Below are 20,107 nucleotides of genomic sequence, written 5' to 3'. Positions count from 1 at the left end.
AAATTTTACAAAAATGCTAGTCCAACAGAATTCGATTTTAATAACATGAAGAAAACGCAAAATGATACCTGTGAAGTGCCGGCAAAGAAATTAAGATAATACCAGGTATAGATAATGCGTTTATTTGTATTAATGAGCATCTCTATCTCTATACAATAAGTAACCAATAAACGATACATTCACAAGATACATTCGATAGATTGGTATGGGCTGCATTCATAAAAGCGCCTAAAAATCATCATGTATGTGGACTTTAGGTTCTTAAAAACACTCGCCGTAAGATAATAACTTTTATAGATTCAATTTGTACTCAAACACTAAATTTATGTCATCAAGGAATTTGTAAAGAAAATGTTCAGCTAAACGTAACCGCATATATTTGGTAGATGTAATAAATATTTGACAACAGCATGACCGAATGTAAAACTACAAGCACGAATGTGTAGCGTAAAAGAGAAAGGTCGACGGTACACAAAAGAATTTAAAGAATTTCCGATATAGGACTATTTTTTAGGATCTCGATACATATTCTTATAAAAGATGTTTCGCGTATCATCAATAAGGTTATTATTAAGCATGACGGAAGAATAATGTTTATCTCGGGGCTTGAAAACGAGCCATTGTATAAGCTCTACGTCATTAAGTGTTAGAGATGAGCCATGAAGACAACGATTGTATTTTGTGCTTTGACGAAAAGCCTCTAAAAAAGCATTTTTACCACAACATTCCTCGAGATGAAATTGTTGGTGTTGTGGATGTAGACATAACGAGATTATACTGCAACTCGAACTGCTACCATGGTAAGCATGGTAAGAGGTATTAGGAATGATTGGAAGCAATTACTTGGGTACTTGTTAGCACAAGTTTATGTAGTGAAATTCTTAAAATAATTCGTTGTGTCGAGAAAGATAAAATCCAATTTCAAGGATTTTATCTAAAGCTTTGATAGCAATCGATATTTTAGAAGTTTATATTTAGGATATTTTTTACATCCATTATCATAAATATTGATTAATAGTAACTAGAATTTAATATGACTTTATAAATTACAAAGTGGTAACATAACTGCATACAACACAATGAATAATTTAATTTACATCCTAAACAATGTAATCTTTAAAATCGTTAATTAAGTCTTTAAATCGTAACAACTTTATGACGACTAAATTTAAAAGTAAAATTTTTACTCCTGTGACATTCTCAATACACTTTAATATCGCAAACAGTTTTCGTTAATAAATTATGTAGAAGAATACCTTTTCTTCTTATTTGTGCAAATCCAACGGCTTTATCCCAAGATGGTCTGTTACCATTATTGCATAATAATCATAGAACAGTGCATGCAAGTATACAATTGAGGAGCAATTACTCAGTCTTAAAACGACCAGGTTGCCGAGCAGATAATAGGAAGAAGACGGCTTATTTAATTGTATATCTGTTGTGTATCTTCTCGACTTCCTTTTCCCTTACTAGTTGCTTGGAGAAATCGCGAGCACTCTGTAGTTGCTACCGTAGTTGCCTCATTCGTATTGGGACGATTGCACAACGGAGCTCAGGAAAACCAGTTTAATTAAAAACCCATTTGTTCTGTTGACTTATACTGAACTTATTGTGTTATTCACAAAAGAAAGATGAGAAATTTGTATGTCATTTAAAAATTCTTAAAATAATTGTTGTAGATATAGGGAACTCGAGATCAATTATTTTATTTTCTGAATATATTTGCTGTCTTTAAAAACACTCTCTTAACCAAAAAGAAAAAGATCCATAAAGTTACTTAAAATTCTCATTTAAATAACTCGTTAGTTGTGTTATATGACCTTCTGCAAGGATTTTGGTATTTATCAATCATATTCCGATGAAAAAAGTCTGAACTGGGATTCGGCAATATTAAATGAAACACATTCACGTTCTGTTGAATTTGTTCTAGCCAACCCCCAATATTTTACAGCATTATCTATTATTATACCAAATTCAAAAAATAAATGAAAGATTTAATTTAAAATTTAACGCATAAATAGCCATGACACATGTAATTTGAAGAAATGTGTAGAATAAGTATACAAAAGGTAATTTTTGTACCAAGCTAGATTGCTGATCTACAAACGTTTTTCATTTATTGAAATAAAATTAAGTTTAAAATTTGTAATAAACAGAAGTTTCACATTTGATTACTCTTACTACTTTTCATCATGACAAGCCGCCTTAAAGAATACCGTTCTTGAAGTTATAAAACGAATCTATAATGATTTGACATCAACAAATTTATTAGAAAGACGCTTATTTGCACTTTTACTCCAAAACACGTGCATTCTGGTATCAATACTGTTGAATTGCAACTTTTTTGGCAACTGCAATTTTTTGCGAAGGTTTCTGGCCAATTTTATCCATCATGCCTTATAATCGGGAATCAAGCCGAAACGTACCATTGTAGTCTAGATGAAAAACGCATCTATGGATCTGAGCAACGTGTGCCTGATGCTGCTAAGAACGACAGAATTGCCAAAAGAAAAGAACTGACAGGTCGGCAAGATTTCTTCGAAGAAGAAATACTTTATGGACCAGGCATATCAGAATAATAGTAAGCACAATAATCTTGATGTGCTACGGTTTTAAAACTTTTGATCGAGTTGCCACTTTGCAAACATTTTTACTGATGTGTGTCTACAGCCTGAACTGGAATTCTCACATTTGTAAAAGTTTCTTGCCGAACACCAAACGAGAACATGATGAAAATTGAAATTTATATTTAAAATGATTGCAGTTATAAATCTTTTTCATGATTTTACTTAATTGTAGTTCAGGTTGTAGCTCTAAACGTAAGTTTTAATAATCTATTTGATTGTGTTGTCTCAGATTATCTACAGAGACGCAAATGCGTCAACCTCAAAACGTGGTTTTTTGTTTTGCAGCTCAGGTTTAAGTTTTATTGTGCCGTTTTAATTTCAATATCTATTAACAAATGGTCATTTACTATGTTATTTAAATGTTAAATGATAGTAAGGAAAAGGTTATAACAATATTCTTGGTCTGCTTTCTTAAAAAATTACGAAAAGATACCGTTGTAAAACATTATCTTTCACATCAGAACACTCCTTTAAGGTAATAATATAAATTATGATACTGCTAGTATAAGTTACGATGTCTGAAATACAGATAAAAGTTCAAACATTTCAATATATGTATTTTACTAGCAGTGCTAAACAAAAGTCAATAAAATATTGACGCTGCCAAACCAAAACGGCGTAAAGGACATTTTTCAAGAAATACAAAAAACTTTCAAGTCGTTAAACCTAGGTATCTCTTTAACTGTTGGATGCAGATTTAAAAATCTTGTACAACGTTGTATCTAGGTAAAAAGTGTCCATTTTGGCGTTTATGCCAAATTACTGAGAGCGTGGATGACGAAGATGACGAGGTTGTGTTTTATTTGTATGCTGAAAGTAACAATAAAATATATACTTATTATATACTTATATAAAAAAATTGTTATTTTTGTATTAGGAACATACTTATGGTATTTAAAGCACGAGGTTAAAAAGAAGTCAACACGATGATAGAGGATATGATGTGTATGGTGTACATGGAACAATTTATCTTATTTAGCTTCGAATATAAAAAGGAACTTCATTTTAAATTTGGCATTATATTGATTGAACAATACCAAAATGTAAATTATAATAACTAACTTAATCGAAATTAAATTAAGCCACTATGACTTGCGGCTAATTCAAGATTTTTGTTGTTCATAAAATTTTAGCAGATCCTTTATCTTGAAAAATACCTTTTCTTGTTAACAACCACTGAAGCTAGAAAACTCGCTTATGATGTTGCAGAAAAATATGGTATGAAGGTATGTGGTAGACCTTTAGTGAAGAAAAAAAAAATTGCCGGTAAAAGAATTGCAGAGAGTGCTTTTCTGGAATTTGACCTGTGAATAGGCATATCTTTACTGATGATCAATTTGTACCAGTTGATATTTTGCATCCTTCTGAAATCCTGGTTAAAACTTCTAATAGTGATTGTGATAAAGATAATGCCTTAGATTAAGAGCAGAGATTTTAAGGTTGCTGAAGGTTTCTAAAGGTTTACTTGAGAAGCAAAAAGAAATCCACACGTGAAATCCCATTTACTTCTCGTGGTGCATCAATAGAAAAACGGTGGTACTAACTAGTACAGTGTTATCAATTACTTACAAAAATTAAAGAAAAAATTACCAAATTTCAAACATAGCAAAATATATAAAATGATGTACACTTGGGTATACGCTGTGTATGAAGGACTTACTGCGCAGGTCAAAGTTTATGATAGTTGCAATTGTCCTGTATGTTTTTTTTGCTAACATTACACCGTTGTAATTTAGTGCTTAACAAAATTATAAATAATACTCAAAATAAAATGTATACTGTGTGTTGCGCTTTATTTAACCTGCAAGCGGGTGCGCTGTCATAAAATTTATGACAATTTTCGTTTTTATAATATATCTCCGTATATTATGCATTTGAAAGGATTTAACGTTAAAGTATTCATGACGAATATTAATTCATTTATTATTCAAAATATATTGATGTTGTCTTTATGGCAAAAAAAGTTATAAAAGACAAAAAATTTACACATTAAGTGCAGAATTATATGGCCGTATTTATATTATGGGATGTATTAAGGGATATAATGTATTATAAACTGGTTTTGAGTCTGAGGACGCACGGCTAAACTCAAAACTTTCTAGTTCTAGGTCTAGTGTTAGTTCTAGTTTTACACTAGCACTATCACTAGAACTAACATAATACCTAGAACTAGAATCATTCGGGTTTAGCCGTCTTGAGAGACGTGCGGCTAAATCCGAATGTTTCTAGTTCTAGGTGTAGTGTTAGTTCTACTTTTGCACTAGCACTATCACTAGAACTAACACAATAGCTAGAACTAGAATCATTTGGATTTAGCCGTCTTGAGAGACGCACGGCTAAACCCGAATGTTTCTAGGTCTAGTATTAATCCTAGTTTTAATTGTTATTCAGCGTTTGATTGTGGGATATTTTTATTGAACGAAAAGTAGAGCTAACGCTAGAACCAGAATTAGAAACCTTCGGGTTTAGCCGTGCGTATCTTAAGAGGGAGGAAAACACAAGATTGTCATAAGAACGTCACCTTTTTCCAAGAAAAACTATTCCTCTGCAAAACTACTAAAAACTACCCAATGCCTGTACTATTAAGCTATGTTACATTTTATGTGGGATAGTGCAAGTGCACAGTAGTTTTGTAGCTATGGTTACTGCATTAATATATTGCGACTTATATCAAATTCCCGGTATGTAGTTTGTAAATGTTCTTAGATTTCAAAAATTAATCGATTTCATTTTATGTTTTTAACAATGTTTAATATAAATCAAATATTTTTACTCTAGCCAAATGTGTGTTTTAACTGTTTTATTAAAATTAACGTAATATTTATTAATACGGACCTGATGTCATAAAATTTATGACACGCGCCCGCTCGTGTTATAAAATACTATATTTCTTTAACCTCGAAGGTTAAAGAAATATAGTCATAATAATCGACTCACATCTCCTAAAGCTGGACGGAGAAGAAGAAGACAAAAGAAGGATCATTGCATTTATTTTATATTCACATAAGCGTCATAAGTTTGTGCTTTCGCCAATTGCTGTTCTAAATCACAAGAATAACATTTTGCTTGCTTATCATACATTTTTTATAAAAAAATATTGTAATACAAATGTTAAAACCAACCTTAGAAGTTCTATTAAATTTACTATTACCATATATAAAATCTAAGATATTTCTTAAACACTTTTTTGCCATTAAAATTCCAATCTAAAACCTAACGATAAACGTAGCACGATAATTACAGTAAACTATCTCGATTCTTATAAACATCCTCCAAGGTGTCATATCCATAAAGAGCAGACAACATCAAAGGAGAGTTGAGGTTGTTGACTCGTTTTGAATGCGAGCACGTACTCGTCTACAAGTTGCTCTAGGGACCGCATTGTGCATTCGAAAAATGTGTATATGCAGTACTACTTGCAAAGTCGGGACACTCTTGCGACCCCCCTTCGACAAACTGGATTCATTAATCAAAGAGGGGCGTACGAGAAAGAGCTCAAACGAACCTGAACGCTATGCAATTTTCATATTCAATCAATTAAGTCTTGCTTGAATTAAAATTGTAATATAAACTGAGAAAGTTCTTAGGAAAGTATTGTATATAAATTCAAGCACAAAGACTTTATAATTACTAAAATACTTTTAACTTTTTACTATCTCGTATATAAAGAGAAAGTAATGTAATTGAGTAAAAATTTTGAAATTTGAATTTTCCTGAATCCTGAACATATTAAACACATATGTAACTGTAAAATGTAATAAATTTGTATTTCTATAGGTCTTTATGATTAATCTCATTTATTCTAATTTTGTTTATTTAAGATACCAATTACCTATATAGTTTTCGTTATCTTTTTTAGAATCGTTTTATTGTTACAATAAACAAAACATTACAAAACATTACATTACATTCTCTATGTAATTCCGTGTAATTGAAACATATTTCAAGCGGTGGTTGGTAATTTGGAACAGGATATAAATTAGATGCCGAACAAACGCTGTTATACGTGTACTGGTAACTAAAATTACAATACAATTGTTCATTTGCTTTGTTCCAATTTACAGGCTTAGATCTAATTGTTAAATAGCCGTTGTGAATTGTTACGACTCTTCAGGAATTAAACAATTATCTCTAGTAGAAATAAAAATAAAATGGAACCATTAAACTTGGAATGTTGTAATATATGTGCTCATAAAAGATAACAAAACGTTAGAGCGTTTTATAAATATAATCGTTAAATCGTTGTAGTAATTATTTTTCAAAAATATGGTTAATGCATTGTGTATTGGTTTCTTTATCTGTATGTATATAACATTATATCTTCAAGATATTAAAACCAGATCATATTAAATGACCGCTACTTGTAGGCAATAACATCGGCATCGAACCGGACAGAATCAATTACCTTTGGTCGCTTCCATTGGAATTGAAACGGAGGCGTCTGATGGTAGAATACAGAAGTTTGCGCGGCTGGAAAATCGGGATCCTCCCATAATTCGCCACGCTTCACGCAAGCTCGTTTGATGCGGTCGTAATCACTCATTACCTGAAAATAAAATATAGAATGATATCAATAAATTACATTTTTCTGCAATCGACACTAATATATTAATAATAAATACTTGCATATTAACTAAAAATCTAACATAATGAACTAACGATTAAATGAAATATCAGTCTAAGAAGGAACTCGATTTTAAAAGTTCCACGAAAAGTGGAGACAGTCAAATAAGTATTAGATACATTATTAAATATCTTTATTTAAGCTATTAACCCGGTAACGGGTCTTTCCGTTTACAATAACAACTTTATAGTTTTTAACATATTCGTAATTATATAATGTATATGTTACCGGCAATCTGTATAATCCGGTATTCTATACAAAGGCTAGGCAATTTATAGAATACCTAAAACGTTTAGGTAATACATGAAATATTACTAATTTTATACTTTGCCTAGGTATTCTATAAAATACCGAATGCGAAGCCTGCAATGTGTGTAAAAGGCGAGAAAAGGGAATATCTTTGGTATATCTTTACCTCTCGATCATACTCATAACCTGGAGAGTGAAGAGGATCTAGAACATGTGATTAAGTCATCACCAAGTATTCCCATTCCTTCAGAATCTTTAATATAGAGGTCAATCTCGAGGCTCAACATCAACAAAGCCCCATCATAGAAAGTTCTGAGATCTGTAATGAAGCTTCGAATGCTCAATGTGCGTTTGATGAACATGACGATGAACACATGACTATCCGAAGTGCCGAGATTCTTAATGAACCTGCGAATGTTGAAGGTCTTCCTTCTGAGGTACATAGACAACTCTTAGATGTTCTAAATTTCGTATCAGAACGTGAGCAATCATTGGATTCCCCACTCTTGTGCTGTGTTTGTACTGAGGAGACAACGGGTGCTCATTCGTGTAGAACATGCAATAGACCCATTCATGCTATTTGTGCTGCCCCGAAGGAAGGTATGGCAGAAGGCTATGGTTCTAAAGTTGTTTGCCCCTTACACTTAAAAACGCTTTAGCTGTAGAGAACTGCATCAGTTCCAAAGATAATTTAACAGAGCAAGCTCAGAAAATATTTAACACTTCTGAAAAAACAATTTCCCTTTGTACCATTGGGTATCACTGTAAGAATTCCTGTTCCGAAAGTCGACAGAGGTCATGGTGATGCTTCCAATATACTAATTGTAGTCTTACAAAAAACGGATGACGAATTTTATAAAATAGGAACAACGCAAAGTGTTGTAAAGAATTTGTATTCAAGACAGCACTTTACAGTTTGTCGTCAAGAACTACTTAAAAAAGAAGATGTCCCTAATCTAGAAACGACGCTCCGTACAGTTGCGAATCTGCAATTTACGGGGACAGGTCAGGGATTTATTAAAGGTACTTGCAAAAAACACTGTGATACTAAAAAGTGTTCATGTCTTAAAAGTAAGATTTTATGCACTTCAAAATGTCACAATAGTTCGTCATGTAAGAATAAATAAATATATTTTTTTACATACTCAATTCTGAGAGGCCAGTAGATCTACTATTACTTGATTACTTATAAGATAAGCAAAAGACTTATGTCAGTTAACCCAGAAAAATTTTAAGTTTAATGTAATTTAATTGTGATTTTACTATGGTTACAGAAAGGTACTAGGTGCCTTTTTTTGTACAATAACTTATAGATTGTAAAAAAGTTTATTATGAGTAAAAATTGATAAATACAGACCAAAATCTATTTATTTTACACATTGCCGATCGACCAACAGGTACTCTATGTAATCCCTAAGAATTGTATACATTACCTAGGTAAAGTATCTAAGGGACAATAATCTACATAATATTTCATATATTGCCTAGACACCCCCGGTATTTTATACATTACCTAGGCATTATATAGAGCACCTGAATTATATAGATTGACGGTAACATATACAATAAAATAAAATAAGATAATTATGTTTAATACACACGTGTCTGACATAGTTTGTCTAGGACGTCGAGCATGTTTTTTTCAGCTCTCTTCATTATTGTCTTGGTTAATTAGGTTTGGTGCGCATTCTTGTTATATGTCCGTAATCGAGCATTCCTTTATTGAATAAATGAAAAAATAAAAAAGCCTTTATTGATGCTTAGTCCATTACAAAAATCATACATAGATCATTTAAACGAATAAAGGCGTCCGCTAGGCGTGAACGGATACACCACAAAAGCACCAAGGGGCTGCGCGTGGCACTGGTATGAACGGTAAGATTAGGTAAATTAACGCATTATAAACAGATGTATTCACAGTTATATCCACCAGTGGTAAATTGTTGATAATAAATTTAGCAATCTCGATTGTATAAACTTGCCTAATATTAAAAACCTCAGTGAGTTCAAACAGCGCGTCCGATGGGAAGTCGCGCGGTTTACATGTCATAATTTTTAAAATAGTTTTCTAGGCAACCTCAACGTGAGTAAGAAGATAAGTCGAGGCATCTCCCCAAGCTAAGATACCGTATATCAACAAAGATTGGACTAAGGCATAATAAACCACTTTAAGAGAACTAATCGGTAGAATTTCACGTAGTTTCTTGAAAACATAGAATACTTTTCGCAATCTAGCATACAGGTTACTTATATGATCCCCCCAACGGACACACTGATCAATCATGACACCAAGGAACTTGGTTGACCTGACTCGGTTTATTTTATTTGAGCAACTGCATGCTTCTGGTTGGCATTTATCTGAGTGAAATGTTATTTCATTTATATTTGGTAAGTTAGGAGAATACTAAGAGAATGTAATGAAATAAGACTTCTTAATGTTAAGTGATAATTTATTTCTATTTAACCAAGCTTTTATTATTCGTAAATCGGATGAGGTTTGTTCAATCACACACTCCCATGATTCGCCCTCAACAAAGAGAACTGTTTCATCAGCATATGCAATCACCTCTGCGTAAAGATGAATATCAAATATATCATTTCTGTAAACTAGGAAGAGTAGAGGTCCCAAGACGGTGCCCTGCGGGACACTAAATGTCACAAGTTTCTCAGAACTAGCAACACCGTTTATATTAACTTGCTGATATCTCTCACTTAAGTAGTCCCTAAACAACTCAGGAGTGCTACCTCTACATCCACACATCTCCAGTTTATTTAAGAAAATGTCATGACTGTATTGAAAACTTTAGACAGATCTAGAAAGGTAGCTATGCAGGGCCTTCTTCTATCCAACGAGTAATGAATGAGTTGTGTTAAGCGCGAAACTGCATGATTTGTAGACCGCCCAGTTCTAATGCCATATTGATTTTTATTTAAGAAGTTATTTTTTTCAAGAAATGCAATAAAACGAGATTTAATTATTTTTTCAAATATGTTGGACAAATTGCTTAGTAACGATATGGGTCTATAGTTGGTCGGTTCAAGTTTACATCCATCTTTGTATATCGGGACAATTAATTAAAGCATCTATTAAAAATACAACATAAGGGTTTTTTAATAAACTGCGCGGTTTCTTTCAAAACAATGCTACTGATATCATTAATTGAGGCAGATGATTTATTTTTTAAAGTTTTGATAGTGTCAGTAATTTCATCCTCAGTGACAGGCAGTAGAAATAGAGAGTTTGAATTGTTAGTTGTTACCGGCAAATCACAGTGAATATCATTCTGAATGGTGGCAGATAATGTCGAACCAATGTCAGTAAAAAAATCATTAAAATGATTAGCAATTTCAACAGGTTCACTAATTGTTGTTACACGTCTTGTTATCTGAGTTATATTAGTAAGTTTTCTTTGCCTCCCTATGTATTAATTAGCCGTGTTCCAGGTATGTTGTATTTTAGTACTTTTATTAAATAAATTGATATGGTATTGAGTTTCTGTAATTTTTACGAGTTTAGGTATGTATTTTGTATAATGATTATATGTATTATAAATTATAAGTCAACGTTATTAGGTTCTAATTTTGTCATTTTGTATAATTTATCTCTTATGGATATTGATTTTATTATACCATTGGTTATCCATGGAGATCGTTTCTTGTTTTTGCTATTGGTTTTCCTATAGAAAGAGGATTGCTTTATAGATAAGTTAATGTATTTCAGGAAGTCTTCCATACATGCATCAACGTCAGAAGTGTCTTTAATAATATCTTCCCAGACAACCGACCCTAGAATATTCTTCAAATTCTTGAAATTAATTATAGAGTCGTTTTTTTTAAATTTCTACAGAAATCGCCTGTCGAAAATCTTCTCCAGGGAAGACGATGCTGGCTAAGGTGGGATAATGATCAGAAATATGTCTAAACTTGTATTTAGTTTTGCTTATTAAACAAACCGGATTTGTCTGATGTCTCCATTTTGCGTTGTGTCGCGGATGGATGCGGTAACCAAAATAGAAATACTGTGTTGCTGGGGATGCTAATCTACCGGTATGCCTTGAAAGCCCCAAATATAAAAAGAGTGGCAGTGGTGTTTGCACAAACCGAAAAAAAAATTCGCAAGATAGAAATAATGGTAAAACCAGACCAGTACCTTGACATTATCAAACAGCATGCACTTGTAACTAATTTGCGTTTGAAACATTTATAAAACCTCCTGCTCAGTGGCACTTTAAATTTTAACCTACGTAGCGATTTATTTTAACAAGGTCCAAAAAACATGAGATTCTGATACAACACGAAGTTGCTTATAATTCAGAAGTTGGAGTTCAAAAAGTGTGATGAAACGAGAAAAGCAAATTAAAAACGTAAAGTTAATGGAGATATCACGAGGGAAGAAGATAAAAGATCAGAAGCACCAAGATGTAGATACAATACTAAAAAAAATATTATGGACTTAAATGGCGTGATATTGATTGCTTAGAACATTACAAAAATATAATACGCGATAACGAACTATTTGCGATGTTTCGGAAGAGTCCATTTGCGAAACACATGAAGAGATGCCACAACCCAATATCTAAATACAAAATTTCGAACTTGTATTGTTTTACTAAAATATTGTTATGTTTTTAGTTAGTTTTCCATTTAGTTAGTTACTATGTACTTCGTTACCAACGCTTATACGCTTCGTTAGTTATGTTGTTTACTGATTGGTAATCTTGGTACTGATTAAATGAATATACATAATATGGTATAACTCAATTTTTGGTTTTTTATTGTTATGCAGTACTATTTTTATCTGTGTACTTTGTTTCAAAATCAGCCACATCAACATGTTTATTACTTGTAAAGGATTTTCCAAATTTTGCTTGAAGTTAAGTCCTATAACAAGTAGTAGAATCCACATAATTAAAAATAAATCACCTTTTTATTAAAAGTTGTAATTTATATTCGTCCTTTCTGAAAAATTTAGTAGAATGGATGTAGAAGCGTTTGCAAATACACACCTCAAGTATTAGCCGTAATATCTAACTGTAATATCCTCATTTTGAATAAGAATACTAAAATAGTGTTTCTAAAACACTTTTATTGTCGAAAAGAATTATAATCGAAATCCATGTTACCAGTGTTTATACAAGGAAAAAATAAATTTGTAATTATTATGAACTTTTTAACTGATCTTTATTTGTTAAATATTCAGTCTGTCTAGTTTCGTCGCTTAGCCGTCATCAGAGACTATGTTAAAATATTTTTCCTTAAGGAATTAAAATATCAGTAGACGTATGTCACTTTATATTTAGACACAACATGTAACTTCATTTTATTTAAATTTGATTTTAATTACTTTATAAATTATACCTGTATAACAATTGTCAATAATTGACATTTTAATCCCTTCAGAAAAAAAAATTTGACATAGTCTCTGATGATGGCTAAGCGCCGAACCAATTAAAGACCTGTTAAAACGTAATAATAATAACAAATTTATTTTTTTCTTACTTTTATTCGAACAAAGCGGCAATTAAAGCGACACTTAACAAACTCTTCGAAATAACGTATAACTTGATTGGTTATCTATGTGAGACCCATCTTCTTCACGCTTGCTTCGGTAAAGTTCAGAAACAACTTTAAAGCACGAAACATTTTTAGAAAAACGGAAATTTCTAATTTTACAATTGTAGCTATATTTGTAATAACACCGGCCGTCGATTGAGTTGAAAACCTATTTCAAAACCAATTTTATTTCCGAAGACTTAACTAACAATTTACGATTTTTTCAACAAATAATCAACTTTTTTTAAATACTTACAAATTTCTTATAATTGTAAAATTGTAATTTCATGCCAAATCTCTCGAAACTATTAAATACTTGAAGCCTATGTCAAATTATTTGAAATCAATTCTAGTCATTTATAGAATGAACTTAAAATGTTGATCATTAATAAACACCTTTTAGCGATTTTAGTAGCTTAGAAAACTTAACTTATTAACTAATCTACTAATTTACATACAATCTCTTAAACGTTACATAATTCTTTTACACCAGAGAAAAACACTTATAAATTTCATAATAAAAGTTCGTGTGTTTCCCAGAATAAAAACGTGGGTGTTTATTTCTCTTCTTGTTAACTTTTTCGAAAACACAGGAAGCGTTAATTACGACATAGAAAGCGGCGATGAGCAAAGAACATTGCCATTTTTCCATTGGTAAACTATGTTATTCGCCGTATTTTAACGGGTACAGTTATGCCCATTGTGTAATAATATGATTATAAAGCTGTTTATGTGAGAAGTATCTTTTTTGGAAGTATCGTGACCGAGATTTAAAATTACTGTTCCAGTTTAGGTGTTGTGCCATTTTGAATATCGTGAGATAAATAGTTGAGCTTTTATACTTTTATACTGTATAATTGTTCGTGTAATCTTTTTTTAGTGGTAGATAGAGAAGATAATGATCTCATGCTAATGAGCTGTAAAAGAGACTTATCAAGAATGTGGGTTTAATGAGCGAATAGACGTGGTCGTTTGATGCAAACCGTTACATCTGCTTGAAAAGAAGTTTTTTCGGCTTGGGTTTAATGGTCAAATGATTAGTTGGCAAATACCTTCATCCATTTCCATAAGAAAACTATTATTTGTAAAAGTTATTTATTTCAAAATCCATAATAATTTAGTATATCCGGTAAACTCTATATATTAATGATTCATAAAAAGGAGAAATATTTAAAATAAAATGACTTAATAGCATCGTTAGATCGCGATCAAAATTTCCATTTGCACTTTAAATCCCAACAAAGAAAAAAAAATCAGCTGCAGCTGCTCTTAACTTCTTCGGGCCGTAACGAAGATTATTTCCATAAAAACACGTTTATAAACGGATTTTCTCGTCTCGACTCGTAATACTAGATTTACTAGAAGAACCGGTAGCGACAAATGGCGTTAACCAAGTGTGTATTTTGATTATGTTCAAAGTCAGTTCGATGCGGGTTAAAATTGACATCCGGTTGTAAATACATCCGTAAATATTAAATGAAAGTTAACAACAAAAACTAATTATAGGTATACGTCTCATCTGGTCACTAATCAAATACAATTACACCATGTATCTATATATCTGTATCTCATGTTATCGCCCACTTTAGACAAGCTATAAATCATGTGTGTATCGCTATCATAGAAAAAAAAGTCAAATCATTTATGTATAATTAATAATGAGAAAACGATTTCTGGACTCCTTTTACTTCTCTTTTTACTATAAACACTTTTAATTTTGCTGTTGCTTTTATTGTAGAAGTAGACATTTTTAAACGTAGTAAGTTTTAACTTTTGAATTTATAAATGTCATAACGATTAAATTTAAATCGAGACAACATATATTGAAATTTACAATTTTTTTGTTTGACTTCTTTAAACCTTGGATATCCAACCATCTTTTGATTATGTCTCAGATATTTTGGATATGAGAATATTTGTAACTATATGGAAAATAATGCTGGCAGTTTTAAAGGACAATACAGAAGACCGTTTAAATGAAACAGCTGCATTTTTGGATTATTTGTGAAATTTCAATGGTACTTTGTTAAGAATACCTTAGGTGTAACTGGTATCGTTTTTGAATTATATGACAATTTTCGAAAAAAAAATAACATTTGCAGCGTTTTATAAATTTGGTAATATTGCCGATACTGTGAAAGCTAGAAAGATTTGGTTTTCTGTTTTGGATTAATAATAAAAGAGCAGACATTTGTTAATAGAAAATGATGCATTTATATTACGGAGTTCTTAAGTAGGGATCTGTAATTTTCGAACTTTTTAATCATAGATAACTTAATTTTTGTAAATAGAACAATATACCAGTTTTTGCATAACTGGATATAAAATTTAATTTCCTTTCAGTTTTTGTTGGTTTTTTGTTGGTTACGACGAAGTTCCGATCTCTGTTTTAAAAGCTTGCGTCGATTATCTTGCTGAATCTAGTAGTATTATAAACCTGTCATTTGGTTCTGCAAGTTATCCAGACCACCTGAAAAGAACCTTAGTAAGGTCATTGCATAAAAAAGGTAATTCGAAAAGTCTGATTTGTCAGACTTTTCGAATTATAGGCCAATCGATTTAATACCTAATGTTGCGAAGGTTTTTGAAAAGATAGTACTGATGAGACTTAAAAGCTACATTTACAAAAATCAAATACTGAATGAGTCACAAAATGGCTATATTGAGGGTAGATCTACAACCAAAGCAATTTTTCAGGTGATGGAAAAAATTCTAACTGGAATAAACAATAACGAGCTTACCGGTTGCATAATGATTGATCTAACCAAAGCGTTTGATAGTGTTCATCCTTTTAATGAAGATGGGAATGGGAATTCGAGGTATTGCGCTAGAGTGGTTCAGATCTTACCTCTCAGACAGGGAACAGTGTGTTATCGCTTATGATCAAAAGGGAAATGAACTAGCATCAAAACGGGTACGGGTTCTACAAGGATTGCCGCAAGGATCGATATTGGGACCGTTTCTATTTCTTTTATACATCAATGATCTTCCTGGAGTAATTGATGATTTACTAATATTATTCGCGGATGACTCTACTACAGTATCAACTGCGAAAACGGAACAACAATTGTCAGCACAAATACAAAATAACCTCAGTTTACTGTATCACTGGTTTTCTAACAACAACCTTCAACTTAATATTGAAAAAACAAACATTATGATGATTGGGAGTGCTGCAGCGACCAACTGTACAATCAATTTGCAATTCAATGGCAAACAACTTACCCGTGCAGAAGAGGTGATGTTCTTGGGTGTTAAAATTGATGTGAATCTTTCATGGAGACAGCATATTAACGATTTAGCTATCAAGATAAATCGGGCGTGTTATGCGTTGAGAACTATTTCGCGGGTAGTTTCAGTGCAAGCGGCTACAAGTGCGTATTACGCGTGTGTTGAGTCGCGACTGCGCTATGGGATCATTTTCTGGGGTCATTCGGTTGATTTAAATCGTATCTTCATAGCGCAGAAGAAATGTTTGAGAGCAGTTTTCGGACTTCAAATGAGGGAATCGTGTAAACCCTTTTTTAAATATTATAAAATTCTGACAATGCCGTCGTTAGTGATTCTTGAATCCGTAATGTTTATAAAAAATAACTATACTTTCTTTAAAAAATATGAACAACACTGTTATGTTACACGTGGAGTAGAAAATGAAAGATACAAAAAAGTACTGTTCATTTTTGTGTTAAGGTCTTCAACCATCTACCTCATAGTTTGAAAATAAAGCCATCCACGGTATTCAAAAGCTATCTCAAACAACATCTTTTATAACGAAACTTGTATTCGATAAATGATTTTTTTTCTGGAACCATTACAGTAGATTAACTCAGACTGTTTGAATATTATTTGACGTTTTCTGTGCATTTTTGTAAAGATGGAAATAAAGCTTATTATTATTATTATTATTATTATACAGGTATCATGGTGTCTATCATCAACGATTTTGGAGATATTCCCGATTTTTCAGTTTTTCACGATAGATACGTATTGCGAAGTAGGCTTTGCAATACTATTAAAAGTTGAAGTAGTCTTGGGAAACAAACTAGGTAAACTGTCATTAGTGTTCCACGCATTAGAACTGGTTTTTAAAGTATTATTTGTTAACATAATAATTAAAAATGTCACGCGGAAAGAATTAGTAGATATGGTTTTCGTCCTCGGCGAATGTAACAAGAATGTTTTGTTAGAGTCAAGAGTTTACGCACAACAATATCCGGATAGGAGGCATCCAAATGGGAGGGCATTTCTGTCCTTACTGGAAAGTTTTACAAATACTGGATCCGTAAAACGTACTGACGGATGAATACCAATTGCACGTATTGTTAGCTGTGCAAGAAAATGCAGAATTTAGTGTGCATGAAATAAGTAGGAGGACAAACATCAGTAAATCTTCGGTACCCTGGATTTTAAGAAAACATTATTATCATCCGTATCGAATCCAGTTGCACCAGGAAACTACTGAAGGCGATTTCGAAAGCAGACTGTTATTCTGTCAGTGAGCAATTGAAAGAACTAACCTTCATGCGAATTTTTTCGAACAAGGGATGTTTTCGGACGAAGCTACCTTTCAGAAAAATGTGAGGGGAAGGTGGCCGGCGAAATAAGTATCTATCGTTAAAAACTGAAATATCCGGAATATCTCCAAACTTCACTTTACTTGTTTTATCATTTATATTTCTATTATCTTGTTCAATCTCATTCTTCTGATTATGTTTATCGAAATATTGTGTAATTAATGATTGGCCTTCTATTTTTTCTTTTGTTTTACTTCTCAAAAAATATTCTCTATTACATTACGTTCTGTGGGTCTCGATATGTTGGTAGTTGTATTGTTATCTTGTTTATCATTATCTATAGAATTTATAACTCTAATCAAGCATTATTAATTAATCTTTTAGGGTAGAAATTTTCTAATAAAATATTATATAATTGTTTTTTTATTTCACTTAAGAAGGCATTATCTATAACTGAGATAGCTCTCTTTATGTAATTGTTCATCGTATTAATAATTTGAAACCTTGGGTGGTTGCTATGAAAATTTAACAATCTATTGCTAGCAATTTCTTTTTTGTACCATTTCGTTGAAACTGAGTTATTGTTTCGATTCATAATCAGAACCAAATCCAAAAAGGGTAATTTACTATTCTCCGGTGTTTCTACTGTAAATTTCAATCGATCGTTGTAACTATTGAATATATCCAATAATTTTGGATATTCATTTTTGGGTAAGATTAGTAACAGATCATCGATGTACTTGGCAATTAATATCGGTTTTATTTTAGTTGTTTTTAATTGTGTTGTTATTAAATCGTTCAACACTATATCACTCAAATTCACACTCAAATTTGAACCCATTGGAAGTCCATAAGTTTGTCTATAAATTATATAATTATTATTATGCTTGAATAAACTTCGATAAACAATTTTTTATTTTTAATTGCTATATTAATTGCTCTACTATATGTTCCCAGTTTGTTTCTATCAATTCTATCATTTTCTGTAATGGTATGTTTGTAAATAAGGACTGTACATCAAAGCTTACAACATCGTATTTAATGTGATTATCCACATGTAGTGTTCTTAACTATTCTTTTAACTCTAATGAATTTTGATGTCGTAGTCATTCATTGAATTAAGATTATTCAAAGAACTATTGAGAAATTTTGATAATGAATATGTGGGTCCATTAATATTATTAACAATTGGTAGATAATGAAATCTTGGTGTTATAAAATGTGTTGGTGCCAATTTTAATTTCAGGGGTTTGTCTATGTAATTCAATTTTTCAAGTCTTCTTAGGTAATCGTTAATTTTATCAACCAACGGAGGTCCTGGATCAGTCCTATTCGTTCTATAAGTTTTATTATCATTTAGCAAAATAGCTATTCTTTCGTTATATGACTGTTTATTCAGGATAACCAATTAATTCAAAACAGATTAAAATAAATAATAAAACAGCATTGTGTCATCATGCTGTATTATTAAACCATAAGCTTGACTATGAAAACCCCAAAATATTTATTACAAATAATAATACCATATCAAGAAAAAATTTAGAATCAATTTATATTATAACAAAATAATATCAATCATGGAGTCAATTTCAAAACTGATGTTGGGAAGATTGGAGCGCATTACGCGAATATCTTAGATAAATTGAATATATAAAGTGAGAGATAAAGAAGACGATTGGGAGTTGAAGGAAGTAAGAACGATTTCCAGTTTTAGGAGAGTAACGAAATTTAACCTTGAAATTTCATATATAAATAACAATTTATTTCAAGATAGTCGCACAATTTGGACGCACATAAAAACGAAAACTATTAACTTTAAGGAAAATACTAAACAGACAAAAAAGTACCACTAAAGAATGAGCTTTACAACCCATACTTTTTTATGTTAATATTCCATAGCGTTAAAAAAATCTTATAAAAAAAAATCATGTTTAATCAGTTTAAGGTATGCTTGAAAATAAGGTCTAACCAGTAGTACCAAAATAAACCAGTAGTAAATGCGTGCAAAGTTTCAAATTCTACGGATTACTTATAGCCGAAATACAAAACAAAATGTAAATGTTTTGGCTCAACTTTGACAACTCATATCTCGAAAACAAACGAGTTGCGACCCTACGTTTATATAAAAAAAAGTTGTGTTATTATTTATGTGTGCCCTAGTAAAGTTTCCCGATTAAAAACTGAACCACCCTGTATACTATACTGACTTATGCCAATATTTTTATTAGTAAAATCGAAATACACTGCCTTGTTTTTTTTTAAATTTAATACGCCCATTTTCCGTCCAGTTTTACGCTTCGACAATAAATATTTGTAACTTTTCTGTTCACTGTAGTTCTTTCCACTGGTTAGAATTGCGGTGTCATCTGCAAATGAAGCCACAGCATTTTCATATAATGTGAGCAAGTCTATTCTCGATACGAGGTAAAGCACCAGCACTCATACACTGCGCCGAGGCACACCTACTGGGATTTTTCTCAAACTAGACTAGATATCATCTTGTTGATGGTGCTTAAATCAAATGCTTAGTAGAATGTTGA

The 20,107-nt window shown here is 31.7% G+C and overlaps 1 protein-coding gene across 1 annotated transcript in view; it reads right to left on the bottom strand.

Moving 5' to 3' along the window:
* Positions 1-20,107, bottom strand: part of LOC111425462 (calpain C) — a 145,886-nt gene that overhangs the window by 62,138 nt on the left and 63,641 nt on the right. Inside the window, exon 2 of the mRNA XM_023059918.2 lies at positions 7,033-7,173. Coding sequence (XP_022915686.1) covers positions 7,033-7,170 — 138 coding nt within the window. The 5' untranslated portion in view covers positions 7,171-7,173. The remainder of the gene's footprint in view (positions 1-7,032; positions 7,174-20,107) is intronic.

Source organism: Onthophagus taurus, chromosome 1, assembly GCF_036711975.1.
Source record: "Onthophagus taurus isolate NC chromosome 1, IU_Otau_3.0, whole genome shotgun sequence".
Taxonomy (NCBI): Eukaryota; Metazoa; Arthropoda; class Insecta; order Coleoptera; family Scarabaeidae; genus Onthophagus; species Onthophagus taurus.
Note: the sequence above shows the minus strand (reverse complement) of the source record. Positions and strands in the feature narration are given on the sequence as shown.